We start from the raw sequence: 22,673 nt of genomic DNA, 5'->3' as shown, positions 1-22,673 counted from the left end.
GAATTGTTTAAACTAACATTTTCTTTACACCCGTTCTGCGCCTTATTGATTCAATTTTAAGGGTTGTAGAATATTTTAAAAACTACACGATGCTGTAACGCGACAACAACGATGGAGAGAAGCAGCTATGATAGAGTGTTGTATATATAGAAGGGTCATATGTTGAAAAGAGTTAGTTGTGGTATGGTACACAAATATGTTGTCTATGAGTTCCTCCCCTACAATACAAAACACGACTATTATTTTACGTATTTTTAAGAAGAGCATAAGAATTACCAAAAGTTTGACTTCGCAACAAAAAGAAATAAAAGGATATTTTACAGAATGACTGTAAACAAACGATATTTTACATAATAGCCGGAATAAGGGTAAAGATTTCCCAAAATAATTCGAAATGTCCTTAAATTTTGCGTGGTTAGGTCCGTCTAATAAATTTACTACGGCCGAAGAAGTAAAAGCGCTGGTGGATTTAAAAAAACGTATGTAAGCCGATGTCTTAGAAACAAATGTTTTGATCCTTTTTTAACAGAAGACATTGGAAAATCGGTAGTCAAGACGTTTTGAAATCAACATAGTAACGTTTTATCGTCTCATAATTCATTGAAACAATGCGTGAGTACACACTATATATTTTATCAAAATAAATTTACTATTCATTTGAAACATAGTTGAAATGACCATTATGTACATGTAGATACTTTTGCTTAAAAATTAATAACAATTCACTTCTGTACTTAAAAATCTTCTCTAACTATTTTTCATCACACGAAGAAGAAAAAGAAGGAAAAATGAAGGTCTTTTTCGTTTGCCTTTTAATTGTAAGTTTCGTTCCCTGTTTGTTTGTTTTTTTTGTTTTTTTATCTACTATACGTTAAAGCTAAGAATTCTGGCAAATATTATTTTTAAGATTTCATACATGTACTAAAGAGTGAAATAGTATCTTCTTTTTAAACCAATTTTGTCATTACTTTACTTATGAGAAACCTGGTTTGCTTCACTTTGTCAGAGATTAAACATGAAAGAACTGCAAAGATTATATCACCCGGGAGTTTTCAACGGCGTGTTAAACATCGTAAACGATGCATTAATAGCTTAAAAATAAAACATTTTAAAACTTTTTTAACATCGACATTCAATCATGTGGAAGTTTCATCATTATATCGTCTCTTTTAGGATGTTATATCAGGTGTTGTAGTGTCTGCATTGCGTAAGTACTGTTGCAGTATTTTTGTTGTTGAAAAAAATTGTACTCACGTCTTTCTAATAAACGTACATGAAATATCCCCAAATCCCTTCATTGTACGCAAAATTTCCAATCAAGGATCGAGATAACGGTCCAAGTTTACATTTCTTTAAAGGTGACAGGAATTTTGTTCCCCTGAAAAAATTGTCCAATGTTTGTCAGTTGAAGATGGTAAGCAAATACAAAATATGTCTCCATTTATGACAGTGTAGCATGAAAAGCAAAATTTGAATCTTGGTTCTCCTTTAGGCCAGTGTTATCTATACGGGCCTTCAGGCACATAAAGAGTTTTTTTTTGCTGAGCAAATGATAAATGCAGATTTACTTACTTATAAATATGCAATAAAGAAGAAAAGAAGTAGCTTTCACGAGCTCCAACTTTTTACAACCTTGTGATTTTTCATTGACTTCTGTTTTGGTTGGTCATATCAAAAGGTTGTGCGACAAATGTTTTTTTTTTTTATATTTTGCCCACAAAAGCCTTTTCCTTGTTCTAAATCTCATTGGCATATCATGCTGCATCTATCTGCTGTCAAAAGAAATATATTAAAAGTCAAAAAAATTCGCACACCTTCTTAGAGCTGTATGATTTACAAAGTTCGTGTTAAAATTTTAAGGAGAAACCAAAATGCTATCAAAACTAAGAGCTCTAGGAGTGAGGTGCTATGGAGATCGATGTTTATTTTTAATTTATGCGCCATCTTTGTTGTTATAAACGTTTCACTAAAGCTATATTCGGCAGAATTAATTAATTAATTACGAATGCCGATGGGTGCAAAAAATCTTTTTCGAAATTGTGTGAAAATGTTCTTCGAAATAGTAAAAATGTTATTCGAAATGATGAAAATTATATTCGAAATAGTGAAAACGTTTGCATGTTATTCAAAAAAGTAGAAATGTTATTCAAAATGGTGAAAATGTTTGCCGAGAAATAGTAAAAATCTTTCCCGAGAGATGTAAAAAATTGTTTCTCTAAATAGAACTGGGACGAGTTAAGGTCTGGTGCTGAGTATAATAGCGATACCCTCAAGTTTCCTTTTTTTAGCGGGAAATGTAAAGTAAAGAGAATGAAATGGACAGTCCAGGGAATAGTCCATGGACATTGTCCTTTAGCCTTATACTATATTCATCATGTTTTGCTCTGAGTGTGGATTGCAGTTGACTGAAAAATTTTGTGGTCATACTTCAACTACTTGATTGATTTTCTGGGAATGTCGCCACCTGAGAACTTCCACTCGGCCAAACATTTGTATACCGTCATGTTATCACATGCGGTAAAATAAAGATTAACTCTCTTTGTTTTACTTCTTTTTTAGAGTTAAATAATTGCATATTCGCCCATCTCGAATCCCTATTGACACTTTCTCCAGTAATAACTACTAAGAAGTTTAAAGGAGCGAAAAAAAGTTTTTCCGTTAAACTTAAGGTCTGTTTTTCAATAGGTAGCGAAGCGGTGATTTATTTTGAAACTCTGTATTCTGATTGATTAGCGTCCTGCAAAAGTAAAAACTTGTTCCAACAATAGTTTGCCTGGGTGGGGCTGTGTACACTGGGTAGAAAGGGGTAAGTCTCTAACTCTGTAATTTTGCTGAAATAGCTAATTTCTTATCAATTCACCTACCAAATACCAATTCGGTTGTATTTTCTGGAGATTAAAAGAAATGAGGTCTTGTACCTCGTTACCAAGCTTTGCGGATATGGCCTTTCGCTGTGTTCTTGTGGTCCATACAAGATATAAAATACACTGGAAACGAGGTTAGGGTCATGTATTTTGAAAAAAGATTTTCACCATTCTGAAAAAAATTTTCACCATTTTGAAAGAGATTTTCACTTATTTCGGGAAAGATTTTTTGCACCTATCGGCTTCCGTAATTAATTATTTGCGAAGTTTTAATTTAATTTTAATTATTAGGCAAACTGGTTTGGCTGTTTGTTTTAAAATAATGATAGAAGAAGACGCACTGATGTTAATGCATGTGCGGGTTCAGACTTGTGCGGCAACATTCTTTTAAAGCCCTTTAAAAGTGAGGGTAAAAACATGTCGAGTTCTATGTTGAATAACGGAAGCATTACTAGGAAGTACTAGGAAACATTGTCCGAGAACCGTTCGGTCTGGTAAGGACAAACACCAGCAAAACAGTTAAAGTATTGTATTACTATCACAAGGATACTAGAATCGTCAATTTAAACGTTAGAAATACCACATCATTTTATTTTACTGGGACTTTATAACCCGAAACATCATCAGAATAATCCCAGAACGTTCATTTAATGAATTTCAGAACAAAAAAATCACTAAAACATTTTACCAGTTTATTCATTCAAAAATGCCTGGTACAAAATGAGCCGTTTTTTTTACAAAATGCAGCCACAACAACTCTCATCATTCTCATGCCAAAATGTTTAATTCATCGTACATATCTTTTATTCCCTGGGTCAACTCAAACTCGATCTGGTAAAAAACTCCTGGTTTCTCACAACTCTTTGAGAACTTTACAAAGAGGTTCGAAATAAGTAATAATTAGGCGGCGCTTGAAGTGGTTGTTTTCAACCGAAAAGCATTCGAATCGAAAAATAGAGAATCTTTTTTTTTTTGCTTTTACATTTTGTCACTAACAATTTTTTTTAGGCAAAAGTTGACAGAACAAAAAAAGTCTTATAAGGAGAACTTATTCCTATATTTGTATTACAAAAGAGTGTGTTGGTGGCAGTAACTGCCCCCTCCCCACCCCTCACCCTCAGTGGAGTTACGATTATTAAACAAGAGTCCGCCCGCTATAGATTTCTGTAGACTGAAAAAAACTGTACTCAAATTTATTTAAGCACAGTTTATTTACTGTTTACTGAAACTGATCTTCACTTCTAGCAAGCTGCGTATTCAAAAAGGGAGACCTTGATGTTACTACAAACACACAGGTGGCAGAAGAATCATCCGAATATGAGTGTCATGTTCTTTGCGCTGATAGGAGAAGTACACACCCAGATACAAACGGAGCTATCTATGGTCCAATTTTAAAGACATGTTGGTGCTTTGAAAATGGTTTTGTCAGTGATGGGACTACTTTTAACAGTATATGTCAATTTGGTCCTACTGAGAAAGGTAAATCGCTCGTTCGTTCTTTTTAATTGTCTATTAAATGTGTAGTTCTACATTTTATAAACAAGACATATATTCCCAAAATGCAGGCAGCTTAAAAAACATAACTAAAAAATTAACAAAACAGAACTCAATATCCTTTAAGGACACGCAAAGGTAATAAGACAAAACGCACAAGTAAATTTTATTGATATATTTATTATAGTTCCTGCTTTTGAGGTTGAAAGGTCGTCGAATGATCCTTTGACACCGGGAGAACAGATTAACATTGGAATAGCAATGGAGATTGAGAATTTTCAATATCCAAGAACTATTGTGTTTGAAATTGAATCAAGTGTCACCAACAATAGATCAGGTACCTTTTGTAATACACTCCGTAACTCACTAATGACATAGAACTTGTACGCAAATTATGTTAGCTAAAAGAGAGCACGACTTGTCAATTTTATGTTAAACACAAAATTATCCAAAAAAATTTTTCTTTAAACTTTGCAAGGTTCATGAAGTAGTATTATATATATTTCGCCAGTAAAAAAAAATGCATATATATAAATTACAATGCTAGTTGACATATAATAACGGCAGGAGTAAGTGGAAGACACAACGTGTCTTATCATAGATTCTAGTATCAGTATAAGAAATAGAGTTTTCTATTTCCTGCACCTCCCGACAAGAAGTTAAATGATAAGTCGTTGGAGAGGAATTCAAATAGTAAGAATAAGATTTGGTTTTTAAAGCTTGCCTTAACAGACCGTTGGAAATTTAGCTTTATTTAAAATTCAAATATTTTATTTACTTTTCTTGGTGGAAACTGAGCAACACAATTTCTGGTGGGCAACAATTCCTCATTTCATCCTTCGTTTCCTCTGCCCCAAAAAAGAAGAATTATGATGTATAAGGTTTTAAAATGTAAAACAAGGTTTATACAACTAAAAACAACCAGAAAAGAATCAAAAATTCAAAAAAATCAAATATAAGCAAATAACGGCGATAATAATATTGCCCACTTCTGAGAATTATCTCTCTACTGCTAAATCATTATCCTCTGTCTTACGCACAGAAAGCTAAATAACGGGTTTACACCGTGTGCAAAGAGAATTAAAAACATTGATTTATGCTGATTAGATTTGTGCATGAAGTTGGTGAAACAAATTTGTGGTACTGAGTGCGAAAACACCGAGACCGTTTCAGAAAGTTATGTTGGCAGATATCCGAACACAATAATGAACGGGGTTCATCACTTTAAGAGGGCTATACTTGATGTGAAAAACGTTGTTTTGAATTCTGCCAGCGGAAATGTTTGGAAGTATATCACACCTACAAAAGTAAGAAGATATCTTGTTTTGTTTATTTTTTGCTCTAATATACGCTTATTGTTAAAACCAGTAAAACTTGCCTTTCCGCTTGTTTCTTTTTCTTTTCTTGTTCTTAATAGTAGAAACAGAAATTGAGATTCAGTCTCATTTTGTTCTTATTTATGGAACTTCTAAAATTGTTCTTATGAAAACAGTATAAAAGACAGTACAATAAAAGAATTAGTAAACTATGGAGTCTATAAAATAACCGATTTAACAAGATATGGAGCTAAACATGGCTGTACCTCTAGAAATCAAACTTTATAAGTTGGTGTATTAAACATCAACTTCAAAGCTATAATGATCATAACATATTAGTATTGAACAAAAAAGCGTGTCTTTTGCAAATACGCATCATAAACGCTAGAAATTTACCGGTTTTAGCTTTGGGTTTGTTGTTCCATATGAAATGAAGTTGCTGGCGTTACGTGGCTCAAGGGGGCGCTATTTACATTGAGCTATAAGAATTTAAGGCTGTTGCACACTTGTATATGCTCCAGCATTTAATTTAAAACGAACAACTCCAACATCAAAACCTTGAATTGCGTCGACGTTATACGACGACGTTGATATATGCGAGAGCGTCGTATGAGTCTGTTATTTGAACTATTGATCAATTTGCCGACGAGCAACGTAATGACGTCAAAAATGCACTAGATATTTTATGGCGATTGACTTTGCACAAAATCATTTTACCTAATCTAAAGACTTTGTGCTATTTCTTAAATAAATGTTATAAGAGTATTTTGAAATAAATTTAATTTCAAATAGAGTGACTTTAAAATTAAATATAAACAAAGAAACACAAGAATTTTCACAACACGCTCCCCTGATAATTTTAATGCTGTGGAACTCGCCATTTCTTTCTTCGATTTAAAGAACTCCTGCAGCTAACAATAAAATTTGCTCATTTCAATGCGTCGAAAAAATTGTTTTTTATTTACGCTACATTTTAGAAGTGATTTACGCGTATACAAAATATATCTTGTATTGTTTAGATGGCTGGTTCTGCATTAGCTAGTGGTGAGAACGCGACAGTTATAATTGCTACTTCTGTTGGCGAAGAATATTTGTTTGTCCAAGAGGAGGCCATAGAAAAGAAAAAAAATAGTTGGAATGCTGCGGATATAGAGATAGAAGTAAACCCGGATGTGACACCAAAGATGGAAACGATTCTACCAGGGTTCGTGTTTAAGCTTGGTTTCTATCAGGCGTTAATTCACGTTAATTTTTTTGGACCTGACAGTTAATCATATTGAGGTTCTACCGCAAGGAACATTTTCAGAGTTAACGCTGAGTTACTTCTTCTTAATTATTTTTGTTGATTTAAATATATTAGTAACATTACGGAGGACATTTTATTATGGATTTTCGTAAGGCTAGGCAAAAGAAAAATGACAAAAGATAAGATTTTAGGCCCATAAAGTTTTTGTGAAACGAGGGCAATGTGAGAAAATATCGCCATTTTCCGAAAGGATTACGTGAAAACGTTCTAAAGGAACATCTTTTAAAGCGTACACCTTCTTAAAACGGACATAAACTTAAACTGGACGACTTCTTATTAAACCCTTAAAAAAACCTTTTAAAAGCGGAAAGTCTTAAGCAGAAACCTCCTTAAAAGTAAAGTATGGCTAATACATTTGCAAAAATGGCTTTTCCATATAATATGATGTTTTTTTTAAGCAAAAGGGTGTTTGCGCTAACTCACGTTAAAATATTTAAAAAATTGATATCAAATATTAAACGACACTGAACGGGGATTTTAAGTTCCTATCCTTCTCCATGGTTTACCCTATTACCGCAGACGGTTTACCTTATTGCCGCTTTTAATATAATTTTTGGGATGTGTCCAACAATAATTTCTTCTTCCTGTACGCTGATCTTTTTTGTCTGGAACAATACCCCCCCCCCCCCCCCCCCCCCAACAAAAAAAAACAAAACAAAAAACAAACAAACAAAAAACAAAACAAATACAAGCAAACTAAATTGATTCTTCAAAAAAAGTCTGGAATATTAACTTTTTCAAAGGCGGACACCTTTAATTAGCAGACACATTTAAGAAAAAGTTTGCATTTGGCTTTATGGGTACAGCAAATTAAAGCTAAACTCAAATTTGTTTGCGAAAACAATTTAAAGCAGTGCAACGCAAGCTCGAACCCAGCACCTTGGAACTATCAGAAAGCGCAGCGCTGTTGAGAAGCAAATATTCCTGGGGACGAGGCTGAGTGTAACGAATAAAATTTTGCATACAGTTCATAAACTAATTAGCATTAATAAAAGCTCTGCTGTAAACAAACCTCTGTTAAAAAGTTAGAGTTAAATTGACACAAATTGATTTTGCCGTTTTTATTAGGATTGACACAAGTGATGACAATTTGTCAAACGAACATTATTTGCATTTTAAAAGTTAAAAAGTTCTGTCTGATCTAGGGTAAGAGAATCTTCACTGTTCGTAAACGCCAACATTTTAAATATTTTTTAATATTTTTCTCTTTTTTTCTTTAGCATTAGGCGAGCGAGAAGGGTGACGTTTAACAATATTGGGAACAACAGTGCTACCAACTTGCAAATTTTTGCCCGTTTTCCACGGCATGTTAAAGGAGTTAAAAACTATATGGATTTCCTACCGTCTAGCCCACTCTCCAATATTGGAGAGGAATTTTATGAAGTCCAAGTAGAGGATGGTTTGACGTCATATAAGGTCAGTGTAAGACAAAATTTGTAAAATCTCAGCTTTTGTCATTGTTTTTTCTTCAGCTATCTCCAGTCTCGTTGCCCTTGCAAAATTGTTTCATATGAAGCACAATTTATATACCGAACATGAATGAATTTAGTTCCAGTTTATCACTAAATGTGTCTCCTACCAAAAATTGTTAAACTAGTTCTAACGTGGAACAAGAAGCCCTGGGGGCTCTAAGAATTTCCGCGCTCTACCAAAACATTTGATGACAACCTGCTTATTCGTTGTGTTATCATGCCAAACATGCGAAGAGGTTTGGTGCATGAAGCTCTGAAGATAAAGCACACAAGTGACATTATATCTTACAACAAACGCAAACAAAACGAAACGTGTCATAATAAACTCACATTTTAAAAGAAATTGCTAACAAAAAATACAGCCTATCATTCATGGTTGAAAGTCTTGCGATTGAGACGTTTATGGTCTTAAACGGCATTAGTTTACACAAAATTTTGATGTGACCATCATTTTCAGCATACTTTTTTATTAACTGTGTCAATTTGTCGAAAATAAAGCAGTTTTAATTTTTGGATAAATTTTGGCCTGAAATGACATTTAGGTGACAAAAAATCAAACTTTTGTACCATCATCATTTTCAGCATACTTATTTGTTAACTGTGCCAAATTTAGCCGAAAATGAAGTGGTTTTAATTTTTGGACCAATTTTGGCCTAAAATGACATTTAGGTGGCAAAAATCAAAATTTTGATGTCACCATTATGTTCAGCATACTTTTTTTGTTAACTGTGCCAAATTTGTCGAAAACAAATACCAATTTTGGCCTGAAACGTCAATACGAGACTTCCCAGTAGTTAAGGAGCTTGGGTACGAAGTTTACATCTGTGACGGAGCAACGTGAAATCCCAGGGTCGATTTTTTCTCAAAAAATGCTCCGAAAGAAAAAAACGACGGTTTTATAGAATTTCCTACGCCTTCGGGTGCGGAAATTCAACAATACCCCAACTTAATCAAGAAGCGTATTCTCTTAAGCTTTGGATCTGTTGGAGGTTCGAGGTTTCTGAAACATATATCAAAAATATTTTCTCTGCTTAAACTTAATGTAATTCTGTTTTAAGCTTAACTTTTACGTCCTCTGTAAATTTTTCTGATGATTGTCAGAAACTTACCAAATGCACACTTTTTTTTACAAAAAAACGTTCAAATCGTGTGTATTAGTTTCTTTACTTGCAAAGTCGAAGGTCGAAGGTCAAGATTTTGTTCGAAATTTTCATAGAAAAAACATGAGTTTTTTAATTATTCCTAATTAATCTGTATCTTTACATGCGGAAAAACTATTTTTAGCATATTACGTAATTTCTCTCATTAGCCACCATTCGTTGGCTTAGTTGAAACAAGTTGAACTACCACGGCGTCAATAACATTTTTAAAATTAGCGGAGCCATGGCAATGCCCTTAAAAGTTTGCGACCAAATAACTTTGAAAAGATGGAAATACCTGACGCAATCTCCTGTGTTGGTGGCTAGGGACCACCTGGGACAAAAATAAGAGCAATGTTTCAAAGCTGACTCGACCCACCTGTTTCGAAACAGACGATCCTTTAAACCCTAATATGAAACGGTTTATGAAATGGAGCAAAATAATGATTTGGTGGTACAAAGCCTAAAATAATTGTTTTATTTGTTTCGTGAATTGTTATTTTTCACGCTAGTGTGAACTGCATTTTTCTATTTTTATTCGAACAGCAGCGACGAATGACTTTGAACTCACTTTTAAAAGTATGAAACAAAAATAAATAAATTTGTTGACTTTTATTCTATGAAATCTCAAAAAATAACTTCTGAGTTAATTTCTCCCTTTAAAAATGTCGCGTTTATCGATTGTCAGATTTAATTATGCTGCATATATTATGATGTCATTTTTCAGCAATGGCAATTTTTGGTATTTTTTGTCAACATTAATTTAGAACCTGTTAAGAGAGTGCTTTTAAACGGTATCAGGATTTGATTAGCAGAAAGAAAAAAATTATGCCGAAATTACGGAAGCCCTTTTAGTTTCATTTTTTAGATTTGGTTAGGGTTTGGGATTTAGTGAGGGCTTTTAGAAAAAATTATGGTAGCACCATTTCATGTAAAAAAGAGGAGCGAAGGTAACTGGTAGAATTTTTTAATTTCTCAACTTGCCAACTGGAATATTCCAGGACTTTTTAAATTCTCGACAGTTTGTCGGATGACATGAACCGAGGATATTCTTTATGTCAGAGGTTCTCTGAGCCTGTCATATGGTGTGGGTGCTGTGAAATTGCATTATATACGTTTTTCATAATCAATGTGTTCATATAAAAACTGACGCGTTTAAGTACTTTAACTATTTCATAAACACTTTTTTTAAATTGCTCACACAAGAAAGTGGTGCAGGAAGTGCTTCTCGCACAAAAAAGTGGGGCAGCGAATTAAATTTGTTCTTCTGCTTGTATTATGTCTTTATGGACAACTCTTTGAATTTCTCTGAAAGCGTTTATTCACATGCGTTCCAAACTGTAGAAATATTTTTTTAAGGATTTATAATCGGTGTAAAAATTGTTTTTTATTTGTTTTCTACTTGTTGGTAGGTAAAGTTGAGTTTATGTTACAATGATAACTGAGCTTAATTTATTTTTCTAGTTTCCATACTTTGATCCTGCAATTGGTGCTGTAAAGGCATGGATTCCTTTTTCGGTACGAGAAGAGAATGAACATCTTTTACCAAGATATATTTTTCCTGATGTGCCATTTTCTTTTTTTCTGGAAATTAGATACTGCCCTTATGACTATTGCCCTGGTGGGTTGCCTACAACCAGCCGGTTTTCTCGCATCGATATGGTTTTCAATAGAAGACCACACGGAGGTGAGAGAGTTTTATAACGTCGGTTACAAAATGAATTGTTATTAAGGTCTAAGCAGAAGCTCCATTAGGAGAAAAAATCCAGTCCTTACATAAAAAAATATTTTACTTTATAGTAACTTCTCACCGAAATAGTTTTGTCTTTCCACTAATGCTTGTGCCACCTAACTATTACACTTCGTTGTGACGTTTTAGGCAATAAACTATAGTTTAGCTATGTGTCTCTTTTTCTTTAATCATCTTGAAATGTTTTTAGATAAAAAAAACACATAAGAAAATCCTATATTTTCTGTTTACTAGGAATCCTTTTTTCTACAAACAGCATATGAAAATACATCAGGATCATTGTGTTGAACCTTCATTGTTTTTTGTTTTGAATAGAAATAAAAAAGTTTCGCATAAAAGATGTTACCACTGGAGCGTGCGCTATGCAAGTGGGAAATGACGAGGATATACGATTCTATAGTGGGCACTGTTTCACTACGTTCCACATGGTGCCTCATTCCATTATTGTCGATACAGCTCGTGCAAATCAAGAAAAGAAATATTTGCACTTTTTAGAAGGAAAAATTCAATTAAGCAAAGAAAATATCTCCATCATCCAGAACAAGTTTCATCAATTGGTACAGCTCTCCTCCCAGGGGTTTGAAGTAACTCATAATGTATCGAATGGAGTAGCAGTCACCAGCGACGTCATTGAATACCCGGACACAGGTATACCATATAATGGAGCAATGACTGGCAAATACAAGCTGTTACAAGGTAATTTAAACTTTCTGTTTCATTATTTGGAAAATTATCAAGTTGCGAAAAAAAAATTAAGGGTGTGAAAAGGGTACGAAAATTATTGTTCATTTGATTTCTACTATCATTCCTAAAAGATATTGAGGCAAGAAGGAAATTTAAATTAGATTTAAACGGTGTATATCTAACTCACGCATCTGTAAAAGCACTTAGACACCTCACCGGCTTGAGAGAATTTCGAGAGTTGATGATTTTTGAATTGTAGAATGGCCTAAAAAGTGCCATTGTCTTAATATTTTCATAAGGGGTTGTGGTTTCTAGATAATTTGCAATTACCCCCGTAAAGAATTTGCAATACGGATATCCATGTTGGCCTGTATAACTTAAAGCCTGTGTTAATTTTTTGAATTTTAATATATTGTAAAATTCAAAAACATCTTTTAGTTTGGGATAACATAGAAGAGTTGCAGTTACGTAGTGTTTTATCATTCACTTTTGATTCTCATCAATACATTGTGGTGTGCAACCCAACTGGTGATTTGTAAGTTAGCTTGCACCATTTTCTTTATATCTTCAGAACAAATGTTAGAATCCCTCTCTACAACATTTCTGTAAACGTATTTTTTTCCACAAGTTAAATGTAAATGTATTTTAGTTCTGGTTCAGTTGGTATGAACGCTTCTAAATGCGAAGCTAGGTGCATCTGCATTTTAACAAATTTTGTGCTGAAGGGACTCTCCTACCAATTGGATTAAGTATACCAGACGTCCAATTGGTTAATAAGAATATTCTTAAGAAAAATATGAAGCTGGGATTTACAGAATAATCCTCTGGATATGTATGCTAGATATCTTTACCTTCATTGCTAGAATTTTAATAAATTATTTCTTGTTTTAAATTTAGAGGCAACAAATTTAACTGCTTTTACACACTTGTTGTCGACAGTGTGGTAAAATCTTGGACAGGTATAACATCGGATTTATTTCTGTATCTTACCACAAAGTTTAAAAATTTAGACGTATCAAATACAATGAAATTTTAAAAGCTTTGAAAATTTATACATGGTGAGAAAGACATGTAAAAAATATGTATTGGTTTTTACGTAGTCTTAGCATTTGAATGACATTTTTTATAGAAAGCAAATTGACTCCTCCGGCTTTAAAATATCATATTTTGAAGTGAAATATTTTTGCGATCACGTTGAATCTCACCAGTATGTAAACTCAGCCGAACTTCTTTCGCATTTTGGCAATTGAAAAGTAAGGTTGTGTTTTCAAAAAATAGTACAAAACAGAACAGAGTAACTTTTACTCGTGTCTTTTTTTTTAGTTTTAAGCTCATATATTACCAATGTTCTATTCTTTAATCCAACCACCAATACATTATATGGAGAAGGCAACAGAGGCAAAAGTTACTTTAAATTACTTCTTCCAAATCTTTCTCGAGTGTTTGGTATGCAAGAAAGTGACTTCTTGGCTGCAAAGACAAGTCCAAGTATGATACATGCTACTCGCCTGGACCAATCAGATCGGAATAAAGTACCGTCTGCAACTCCTTTTGCCAACGTTAAAGGTTATATACATTTTTTGTATTACAGTTATAATACCTTTTCTGAAGAACTGGATATGTTAAGACGCTCATTTAATTTATTTCTCACAGCGAGATATTACTACCTGTACTGTACATTTCAACCATAAAAAAGCGCGGGAAAGATCGTTTTAAGAGGAATGCACAAAAATAACCGCGGCAAATTTTCTGTGTCTTAAAATGTAGATGTTGTTGTTCCAACGTATGATCAAAAGCGCGACATGACTCGCCATAAATCAACTAAGACACGAAACAAAACATCCCTTTTGCTACGCCTTTGTACTTTGATATCCATATAAATAAAATTCTAATTTAGGAGATCAAATTTTATTATCCAATACTTGACAGGACCTATTTTTTCGAACGCTATTCCGCTTGAATTTCTAATTTATTATTTGGCGGTTTGTTCTACGTTGATTTCCTTGCTTGTAAAGATAAAGTTACCTCCTATCTTGCTAAATATTGACGAAATTACAATTTTTTCCTACGAAAAGACACAGACCATGATCTATTGACTTAAAAGTGTGAAATATATCTTTTTGTACTTTTAGCTTCGATGAAGGGTGTTTACTTCGTTGAAAGTAGCGGATCAGAAGTACTCATCTTCATGTTTGGCGACTGACCATTTAATATGCACAGCGAACTTTTCTCGACCCTGAACTCACTAATCCAGCGGTCAACTCTTCACAAAGAGTTACTGTATAAATCTTGTAGATTTTAATGCACTTGTAAATATTTTTCGCAGCTATTTCTAATTTTTAAAATTTGCACATGCTCATGACGAATGATTATTGTGACAAAAGTTATTAGTAGTCAGAAACAAGCTCATTTTTTATATTGAAGTGTAGGTATATGTGTGGAGCTAAGTAAAAAAGTGTTTGTCAGTGCGACCTTTCTTTCGTGAATTGACTGACCAGAATAAGTATTTAGAGATTTAATTCACGGCCCTTCTGTAACAAGTGAAAATTTGAAACTCAACTATCAAAAACATTTTGTACAAGTAAGAAGATGAAAAATGATTTATATGTAAAATACATTTGTTGCGTTACGCTCACGTTAAACCGCGTTTGAACAGAAAAGCTCGATAAAATAACACCGTATATTTTCAAAAAGCCTTTAAGAGTGTTTAAAGGGTCGCAGAATAGAATTATGCTGATCTAGTAGACTATATCTTCTAGTTCTGTATATCACTTTGCCAGCAGCCCTTAAGATCCTTTGAAGCAATCCAATCAAATACAATACACCCAGCGAAGAATTAAGGAGACGGGTAGATGTAGTTTTAAATTCGATTAAAAACATTAACCTGGAAAATATGCAATTAACTTACCACAAGATTCTATGCTCAGAAATAATAAATTAAGCCACAAGGAGTTACATAGCAGACTGTGTGCTTTGTAAAATGTAAACTTGTCAGCTTCGAAACTTAAGGCCTTAAATGTTCGGTGCTTGTAGAAACGCCAGTACTGTACAATTTTTTTGTCGTCACAGACATTAGCGCCATCAAGTGTTTATTTTCAAATAAGCATTTTACCGTGGCTGATTAGTACATTTTGTCCCGTAACAGAATAAAAAATCGCAAAATTTCGCGAAATTAATTTTTGCGAATTCTATTTCTGGAAGAAACTTTACAGAAAAATCTTTCGCGAATTTTCCAAAATCTTCATTGTCTCACTCTTTTGTTTGTTTTTTGTCTTAAAATTTGAAATTTCTGATACGAAGATATTCAAACCCTTCCGTTTTTCAATTTTTAGCTGATCTCCTCACATTGAGTCAGGCTTTGAAGCCATTTTTAAAGTTAGAGTTTTAGAGCCATTTTTTCGGGTTGATTTTTTTTTTCGTTGTGATTCTATTATTTCTTTTCCTCGGATCCCTCGTTATTTAAGAGTTTCCGGCTTTTAAAACTTAGAAAAAAACTTTTGCGATTTTTAGAAAAAGTTGATTTTTCGCTAAAATAACTATTGCGAATTTCAGGTTAAATTTCTTACCGGGCAAAATTTTATGGCCAAAATTGCGAAAATTTCTGCCCTTAAAGTAGTCGACGTGCGGGCGAACGTTTGACATGTGCGGGCGAACCTTTTTGCGTCCTTTTGGAGACGATATTTAAGGCATTTCAAATTTTGATATCGAAACCACGCATTCCAATGTAAAAATATTCAGGGGGTGTATATTTTCAGAAGTATATACCCCCTGAATATTTTTTTTATCTGAAAGCTTGGGCACTTTGTTGAACTTGCTTTGTAAATTTCCTAACCAACCAGCAGAAGCATTTACAAAATATTTTTCCAGGCTTTGATTGGATAAAATTATACTTGAATTTTGCAAAATCACTTTTCCCTGCTACAGTTAACCCCATTATATAGTAGCTAACTAGCTAGACATGTTTCATTGTGCCACAATGGTGTTTATATTTCCATACTCCAAACACAAATTGACAGGCTAAAAAACGCAGGCGATAAGCCATAGACTATTTTTTTTAAACGTTATTTCTAAGATTTGCGCATTTCTCATATACTATGTTTTAACAGTTTTTTACATCTATATTATAACTGGAACATATATGTTTTTCCGTAAGCTGAAAATCCAGACCACATTACATTTATAATTTACAACGTTGTTGACACTGCAATTGGCCGAGACGAATGCCCAGGTGTTAACAAAAATTCTCGATTTACGTTGGCATGTATTCGCCGACATGGTTTATATTGCAGTTGGATGTGACTTGATTTATATATATAAGTTTTGTTCTAATTTTCTTATAAATTTCTCTTTAAATGTAACTGCAATTTGTGTATGGGAGCATACAATCACAAACAAAATATAAATTGCCCACATGAAACCAAGTTTTCTAGCTTAGAGCAGGCAAAGGGTAGTTCATGTTGGGAGTTTTTTGCCAACAAGAAATAAATGAAATTAGAAAGGCTGATGTTTGAAAACCTTCATAAACTATATATAAGAACAAAATTATGAGTGTACAACACTAAAAAAGCATAAAAAGTAAAAAGTTATTATAAAAAAATCTGACCCTATTAAAATTAAGCAGGTTTAAACTTGGAAGAAAATAGCTTTTTTCGTCGTCTGTCTGGTGATATTACACTGAAATTGTGTTTCACCGATGTACAAATTTTTAAAGAAGCATAATCAAATATTTTCACAATTAATAATAATTTTTGTATTAGTCTTTCTTACATGTGTTGTGAGCACTGTGAATAAAATCATGTATACATACTTCACCTGTCTCGTTACGAGACAGGTGAAGTATGTGGTCTCTCTGCACGCATTCTTAGTCTTAACAGAAAGGCCATCTATGTTTACTGTAACAGCCACCGTCTAAATTTATCTGTGGGAAAATCTTGTACTGTGAGCTTAGTTTCACATGTTATGACTAAAATTAAACACATTACTTATTTTTTTAAATTTTCTGAAAAGCGACATCAAGCTCTTTTGGATAACATTAAAAAATATTGTCCATTAGCTACTGTCACTAAACTTACAGATGTTTGTCGCACTAGATGGGTTGAAAGAATAACTGGTTTAGATACTTTTCAGGAGCTATATATTGCAATTTATGTTACCCTGGAAGAAATGAAGTTAAATTTAGAGATGAAATACAACCATGATACTTCAAAACAAGCAGTTGGTTTTTTTCATCAAATAGCCAACTTTGAATTTGTTGTCACTCTTGTAATTACAAGAAGTATTTTGATGTCACTCTGCCTGTGACACAACTGCTTCAAAATAAATCTATAGATATAATGGACTCAATAGATTTAATAAAAACTTTACAAAATGTTTTAAGACAGACAAGAAACAACGTCGACCATTTTCATGACTTATGGTACAAGGAAACTCTTTCTCTCTGTGCAAAGGTTGGTATAGAGGAGGAAAAAAAGAGGACTGTTGGAAGACAAATTAATAGGGATAATCATCCTTTCACCTGTATGTCTGACTTCTACAAAAAAGCTGTTACTAACCCTCTCTTAGACCACCTTAACAGTGAAATGAAGTCTAGATTTGAACCTATTGCACTTAGTGTATATAACGGCTTATGTATTGTCCCTGCTAAAATGATAAACCTTCTTTCCAATGGTAAGGTTAATTGGAAAGAAAAATTTACATCTTTTTCCTCTTTTTATGAAGATGATCTTCCTAATGCATTAGCTTTAAGTGGCGAATTAGAACTATGGGAAAGGTACTGGGTAGATTTCAAAGGTACCAGGCCTGAAACAATTGCCCAAACTTTAAAGTCGATTGATTTAAAAGTATTTGTAAATTTAAATGTGGCACTGCGTATCTTAGCCACTATACCTGTCACAACATGTGAGTGTGAGCGCTCTTTTTCATCTATGAGAAAATTAAAAAGCTATACTCGCACAACTATGGTCTCTGACAGACTTAATGGACTTGCTCTCATGTACATACATAATGAAATAGTGCCGGATGTGCATCAAGTCATAAATAAGTTTGCTAAAGACAAAAGACGTCTTGAACTTATATAATAAATTTGAAATAAATAATTAGATACAAATAAAATACTTACCTTATGTAATTACTTTACTATACACTTTAACTATATATACTTTTCTACCCCACCCCTGCTACTTCTTTTTCCTTTCTACAGGTTCAGCTTGCTCTGGCTGATAGCACCTGTTCTAGGAGTCTCCTGTCAGGAGCTTTATGGCAACTTTTAACTACCTATTACGTTATTTTATTTCGTTTTATATCACCTCCACGCACTTTACCCCCGGGTTTAGCTTGCTCCTGCTAATAGTACCCGGTTTATTGGAGCGCTAGCTGACTGTACTTGTCTGGCACACTAAATAATACATAATGTTATTGAATGTTGCCTAGGCAAGCTGATGAGCCCTGATATTGGGCGAAACAGTCTGATAATATATAATTCCTACCGTTGTTTTTATTATCCCCTAACTTTATACAACAAATACATTTTTCCAAAATTAACGCAAAAGAGTGGTTTTACACGTTAAAGAGTAAGAGGAGATTGGACTTTAATTTAGCCTGTTAACGCTTTAGAATGCCGTAAAAAGCAAAAACTTCCGGGGCTTCGCCCCGTACCCCATTTGGGGGGCTTACAGCGCCCGCCAAAACCCCCAGCTGTTTTGGCGCGCAGCGGTTTGCTACGCAAACGGCTGCGCTTTTTTGCTTCGCAAAATTTGTGACTGACATAAAATAAATTCTATATCCGCCCCTGTCGTATATACGTTTTCTGTCCTGATGGTTTTAAAATTGGATGGAGGGATAAATGAGGGATAAATATGTTCTGCATGAACTAGTATCCAATTGTATGATTGTTCCTCATTTGTTGAATGTTTTTTCTTTTTTAGATTAGCCCTTATCAAAACATCCACTGTCGGCATTTTCAAATTGAGCGAGAGAATTAGAGTAACGCCTAAATACTGAAACATTCAGAAGTTCAATGCTACATAAAAGAATTTGTATATATCAAAAAATGTCCACAATTTTCTAGATCAATTTCAAAGACATCAATTAAAGCTTTTATTTTTTTAGAGAATACTATATGTAAAATATTTTATTTTTTTATTTGTATATATACATTTTATAAGAACGTGAATATGGTAAAAAGCCCTTGCAATTTTTTTAACGTTTTTGAAACGTAGCCTATAAATATTCCTGGGATGTTCTTAATGTACCGTAAATGACGAATAAGCGCCTGGACAAGGAGCTTATTTAATTTCACCCATTAAAAGGGGCGCTTAATTGTCAGGGCGGTTAATTATGTAGTAGTGCTTATTCAGCAGGGGGCGGTTATTCTGTAATTTATGGTATTACCCTATTTTGATGATAATTGCTACAAAGTGTAGCACTTGGATTTTTTATATTTTTTTTTATATTTTTATTAAAAAAAATTTGTAGTCAAGCTTCACAAGGCCTTAAAATAATCTTAACATGTTCTTAAATTTTAGGACTTATGTTCTTATAGTTTGTTTTGTCCTCAGAACAAAAGGTATTTACGCTGGGTTTACTTTGCTTTTTCTTTGTTTTTAAACTTGTTAAACTTTGGTGCAGATAACATGCATGGTGTTTTTGTTCTCTGAGGATAATCTCACACTATATGACATATTTTAATCCCATACTTATTATTTCTGCTGATGGCGAAAATCTTCAAGCCAACGGCTTCTTGATTTCTACTTATTTTTACTTAGCTTTTGATAAAGCCCTCTACATACCTTTTTGCATTATAGTCGCATACGAGAAGATGAAAAAGTCACCGAGCTGTTGAACGATCCTAACAAATCTATTTCTTCGTTTAAATTCCACCAAAAATGCTATGATCAATACACGCACTCAAAGACGTTGCGTCGTCTTGAATTAAAACGAGAACAGAGCAGCCAAACCGACTCTGATGAAAAAAAAGAAGATAAAATAACACCAAAAAGAGCCTCAGCAAAAAAGAGAAATCGTTCAGGTGTGAACTTTTTTAGCGATGTGAATACATAACACCCATATGCTTCATAACACATACAACTTTACGGAAAAAACTATGTGTTCATATTTTTAGGAAAAATTATTGCTGACAAAGAATGTTGTATCTGCTTTCGAAAAATTCTAAAAAAGGGGGAGCTTATGAAGCTCTTGTAAAATGTACTACTGATGTTGCAGCAAATACTCTCAAGCAAAATGCAATTAACAAAAATGACATACCTCGATTATCAGTACATGTCTCGGGATTGGATACATCAAGCATTGTTGCCCAAGAGCTACACTACCATAGATCATTCCACAAAAAATATACAAGACCTTCACACAAGTTATGCCAAGCACAAATAAGAGATGCCATCATCGAGTCGCTGCTTCAGTATATCAAGGATTCAGTGGTTAGAGAGAAGTTATTGACACGGACAAAGTCATAAACTTTTATATAACACACGATAAAGAGCATTTAAAAAAGTCTGACAAAAGAATTGTGATAGAAATTGTTTTTAAAAAAATGGAAGACTCTATTGGTTATTGGGCACCAAAATTTGGAAAATCTTTTTTCTACAACAAAAATATTAAGAAGGGAGAAATTATTGACGTGTTATTCAAGAAAATGGAGAAAATGAAAGAAAATTGTAAACCACCATCGTTAGAGAAACAAATCAGAAAAATTGGTGACGCCGTTAGAGATGAAATTTTGTCGATGCTGCTTTCATTCGAACAATGGCCACCCGATGAGGACAACCTCATCACAACGAAAACTGTTATACCGCCATTTGCTAACATACATCTTATCTAGTTCGGAGAGTTTATCGCGGATAGGAAAAAGAAAGAAATGATAATAATTTCCATATGTCAAGATATCATTAATAACGTAACTAATGGACGGCATCGTTGTACAAAACATGTGTTGTTATCCTTACGTACTAAACGTAAAAGGGATTCCAAAGATATGATAAAATGGCTTAATCGTTTTGGCCACGAAATATCGTACCCAGAAGTCAACCACGTAGAAACGTCTCTGGCTAATATTGCAGTTGCGATGCAAACACTTGCATCGTATTGTCCAACATCACTTCAGCCATCACAATTTGTAACATTTGTTTGAGATAATAATGACATAATACCCGAGTCACTGTCAGGTATTTCTATGCATGTTACAAACGGCATAATAATCCAGCTTCAAACAGGAACCAATCATGTGAGCGAGTCTAAGCGTATTCCAAGAATAGATTACAGAGAAAGAAAAAGATCTTTCAAGCCTTTGCCAACTATCATGCCACGTTACACAGATACAAAAAGAGCCAAGCCGCTTTATCTGAGAAATATAAACCTTGATACAAGAACAAAAATCGACGGAGATCTTAGTATGTCAAAAGCTTATGACTTCCTTTGGGTATTACTACGGCAAAGTTGCAACTCCATACCCAATTGGACTTAACATTGATGTAAATTATGAAGAAAGTTCTGCTTCTTCTGACGAAGGATCCGATTCTTTCTAAATAAAATTAATTTTAGCCATGTAATTATTTCTTGTCTGTAGGTATAGTAGTGCTTTAGGTTTTTGTACGGCGTAACATTGTTAAGACATGTGACGTCATTTACTAAGCTTTATAGGGTGTTTGTTCGTTTTGTGTAGCGAATTACCACTCACTGTTTTTTTAACTTTTGCTTTCCGATACAAAATCTATCGTTTTATGTACATGAAAAATAAAATTGATGATTTTCATTTATTTTCCTATTGTGTGACGTCATCATTATAAATTAAAGTCTCAATAGGCCACAATAATTATAATTTTTAATGCGGTAACTTTTTTCCTAAAGTCCTAAAGTTTTCCAGTAAATCGATGCTCTCAGCTACCTGACTAAAAGTAGTGTAAAAAGTTTGTAAAATTTTTTTATTATTTGAATGATATTTGTCGAATGAAATAAACTTATTGTGTCCGGTAAGGATTTTTTTGTTTATTTTTATCTATAGTTTGATTTTATGTAGGTTAGAAATCGTCCTAAAGTATTGCATAGTTTTCCATTCATTTATGCTCTCACTTACCTGACTAATACATCTAATCGTGGAGGCAAGCAAAAATGGAAAAGGTGGGAAAATTAAAAGTTAAAACTGTTCAATATATTCCACACGGAGGAAAGTTTTTTTTTCTTTTTTACCTTCATTCTAATAGCGGTGACAAAATTTAGTCCAAATTTATCTGCAAAGTGAAAACTGCTGTTTTTACGAAAAATGAGACAATCTACAAAAAAAAAAAAGATTGCTGAACAAAAAAAAAACTTCAAGACATACGATTTCGTACGTAGCGAATATTTGAAATAATAATTATTCTCGATCAATACAACCGTGGTGGATAGGAATAAAGATGACGACAGAAAAAAAAAAAATATGCATTTTTTTGAATGATTACATATAATTACAAATAATTTCATAACGACGTTATTAGAAAGAAAATACCGGGAACCTTTTTGAATTTAATTTATGCTGAACATAATGGTGCAAATACGAGAAGTTTGCGACCACATGTTCGGAAAAAGAAGCCATTTTAAAACGTACAGTGAAAAAAAATGGTGTGTGTTTATTTCATTATATTTTCTTTTTGGAAAA

General features: G+C 33.5%; 1 protein-coding gene across 1 annotated transcript; it reads left to right on the top strand.

Annotated features, from left to right (window-relative positions):
* The first annotated feature begins 394 nt into the window (after nucleotides 1–394).
* Nucleotides 395–14,429, top strand: LOC130653634 (uncharacterized). Its single transcript, XM_057456160.1, has 14 exons — nucleotides 395–483; nucleotides 695–818; nucleotides 1,174–1,207; nucleotides 4,110–4,343; nucleotides 4,546–4,695; nucleotides 5,466–5,665; nucleotides 6,694–6,878; nucleotides 8,201–8,396; nucleotides 11,056–11,278; nucleotides 11,657–12,037; nucleotides 12,464–12,560; nucleotides 12,923–12,984; nucleotides 13,349–13,591; nucleotides 14,158–14,429. Exons 1-14 carry the CDS (start codon nucleotides 395–397, stop codon nucleotides 14,226–14,228), a joined length of 2,289 nt encoding a protein of 762 aa, XP_057312143.1. The 3' UTR covers nucleotides 14,229–14,429.
* Nucleotides 14,430–22,673: the final 8,244 nt, after the last annotated feature.

The sequence above is a fragment of the Hydractinia symbiolongicarpus genome, chromosome 8, assembly GCF_029227915.1.
Source record: "Hydractinia symbiolongicarpus strain clone_291-10 chromosome 8, HSymV2.1, whole genome shotgun sequence".
NCBI classification, from domain to species: domain Eukaryota; kingdom Metazoa; phylum Cnidaria; class Hydrozoa; order Anthoathecata; family Hydractiniidae; genus Hydractinia; species Hydractinia symbiolongicarpus.
The sequence above is the reverse complement of the archived record's forward strand: the minus strand, read 5'-3'. Positions and strand labels throughout refer to the sequence as shown.

Bases quoted from the DNA above. Each gene is read 5' to 3' on its own strand.
- LOC130653634 (XM_057456160.1), top strand. From the start codon at position 395: ATGTCCTTAAATTTTGCGTGGTTAGGTCCGTCTAATAAATTTACTACG. The intron at 1,208-4,109 runs GTAAGTACTGTT...CTTCACTTCTAG, and splicing joins TGTTGTAGTGTCTGCATTGC to CAAGCTGCGTATTCAAAAAG. The intron at 11,279-11,656 runs GTGAGAGAGTTT...TGTTTTGAATAG, and splicing joins CAATAGAAGACCACACGGAG to AAATAAAAAAGTTTCGCATA.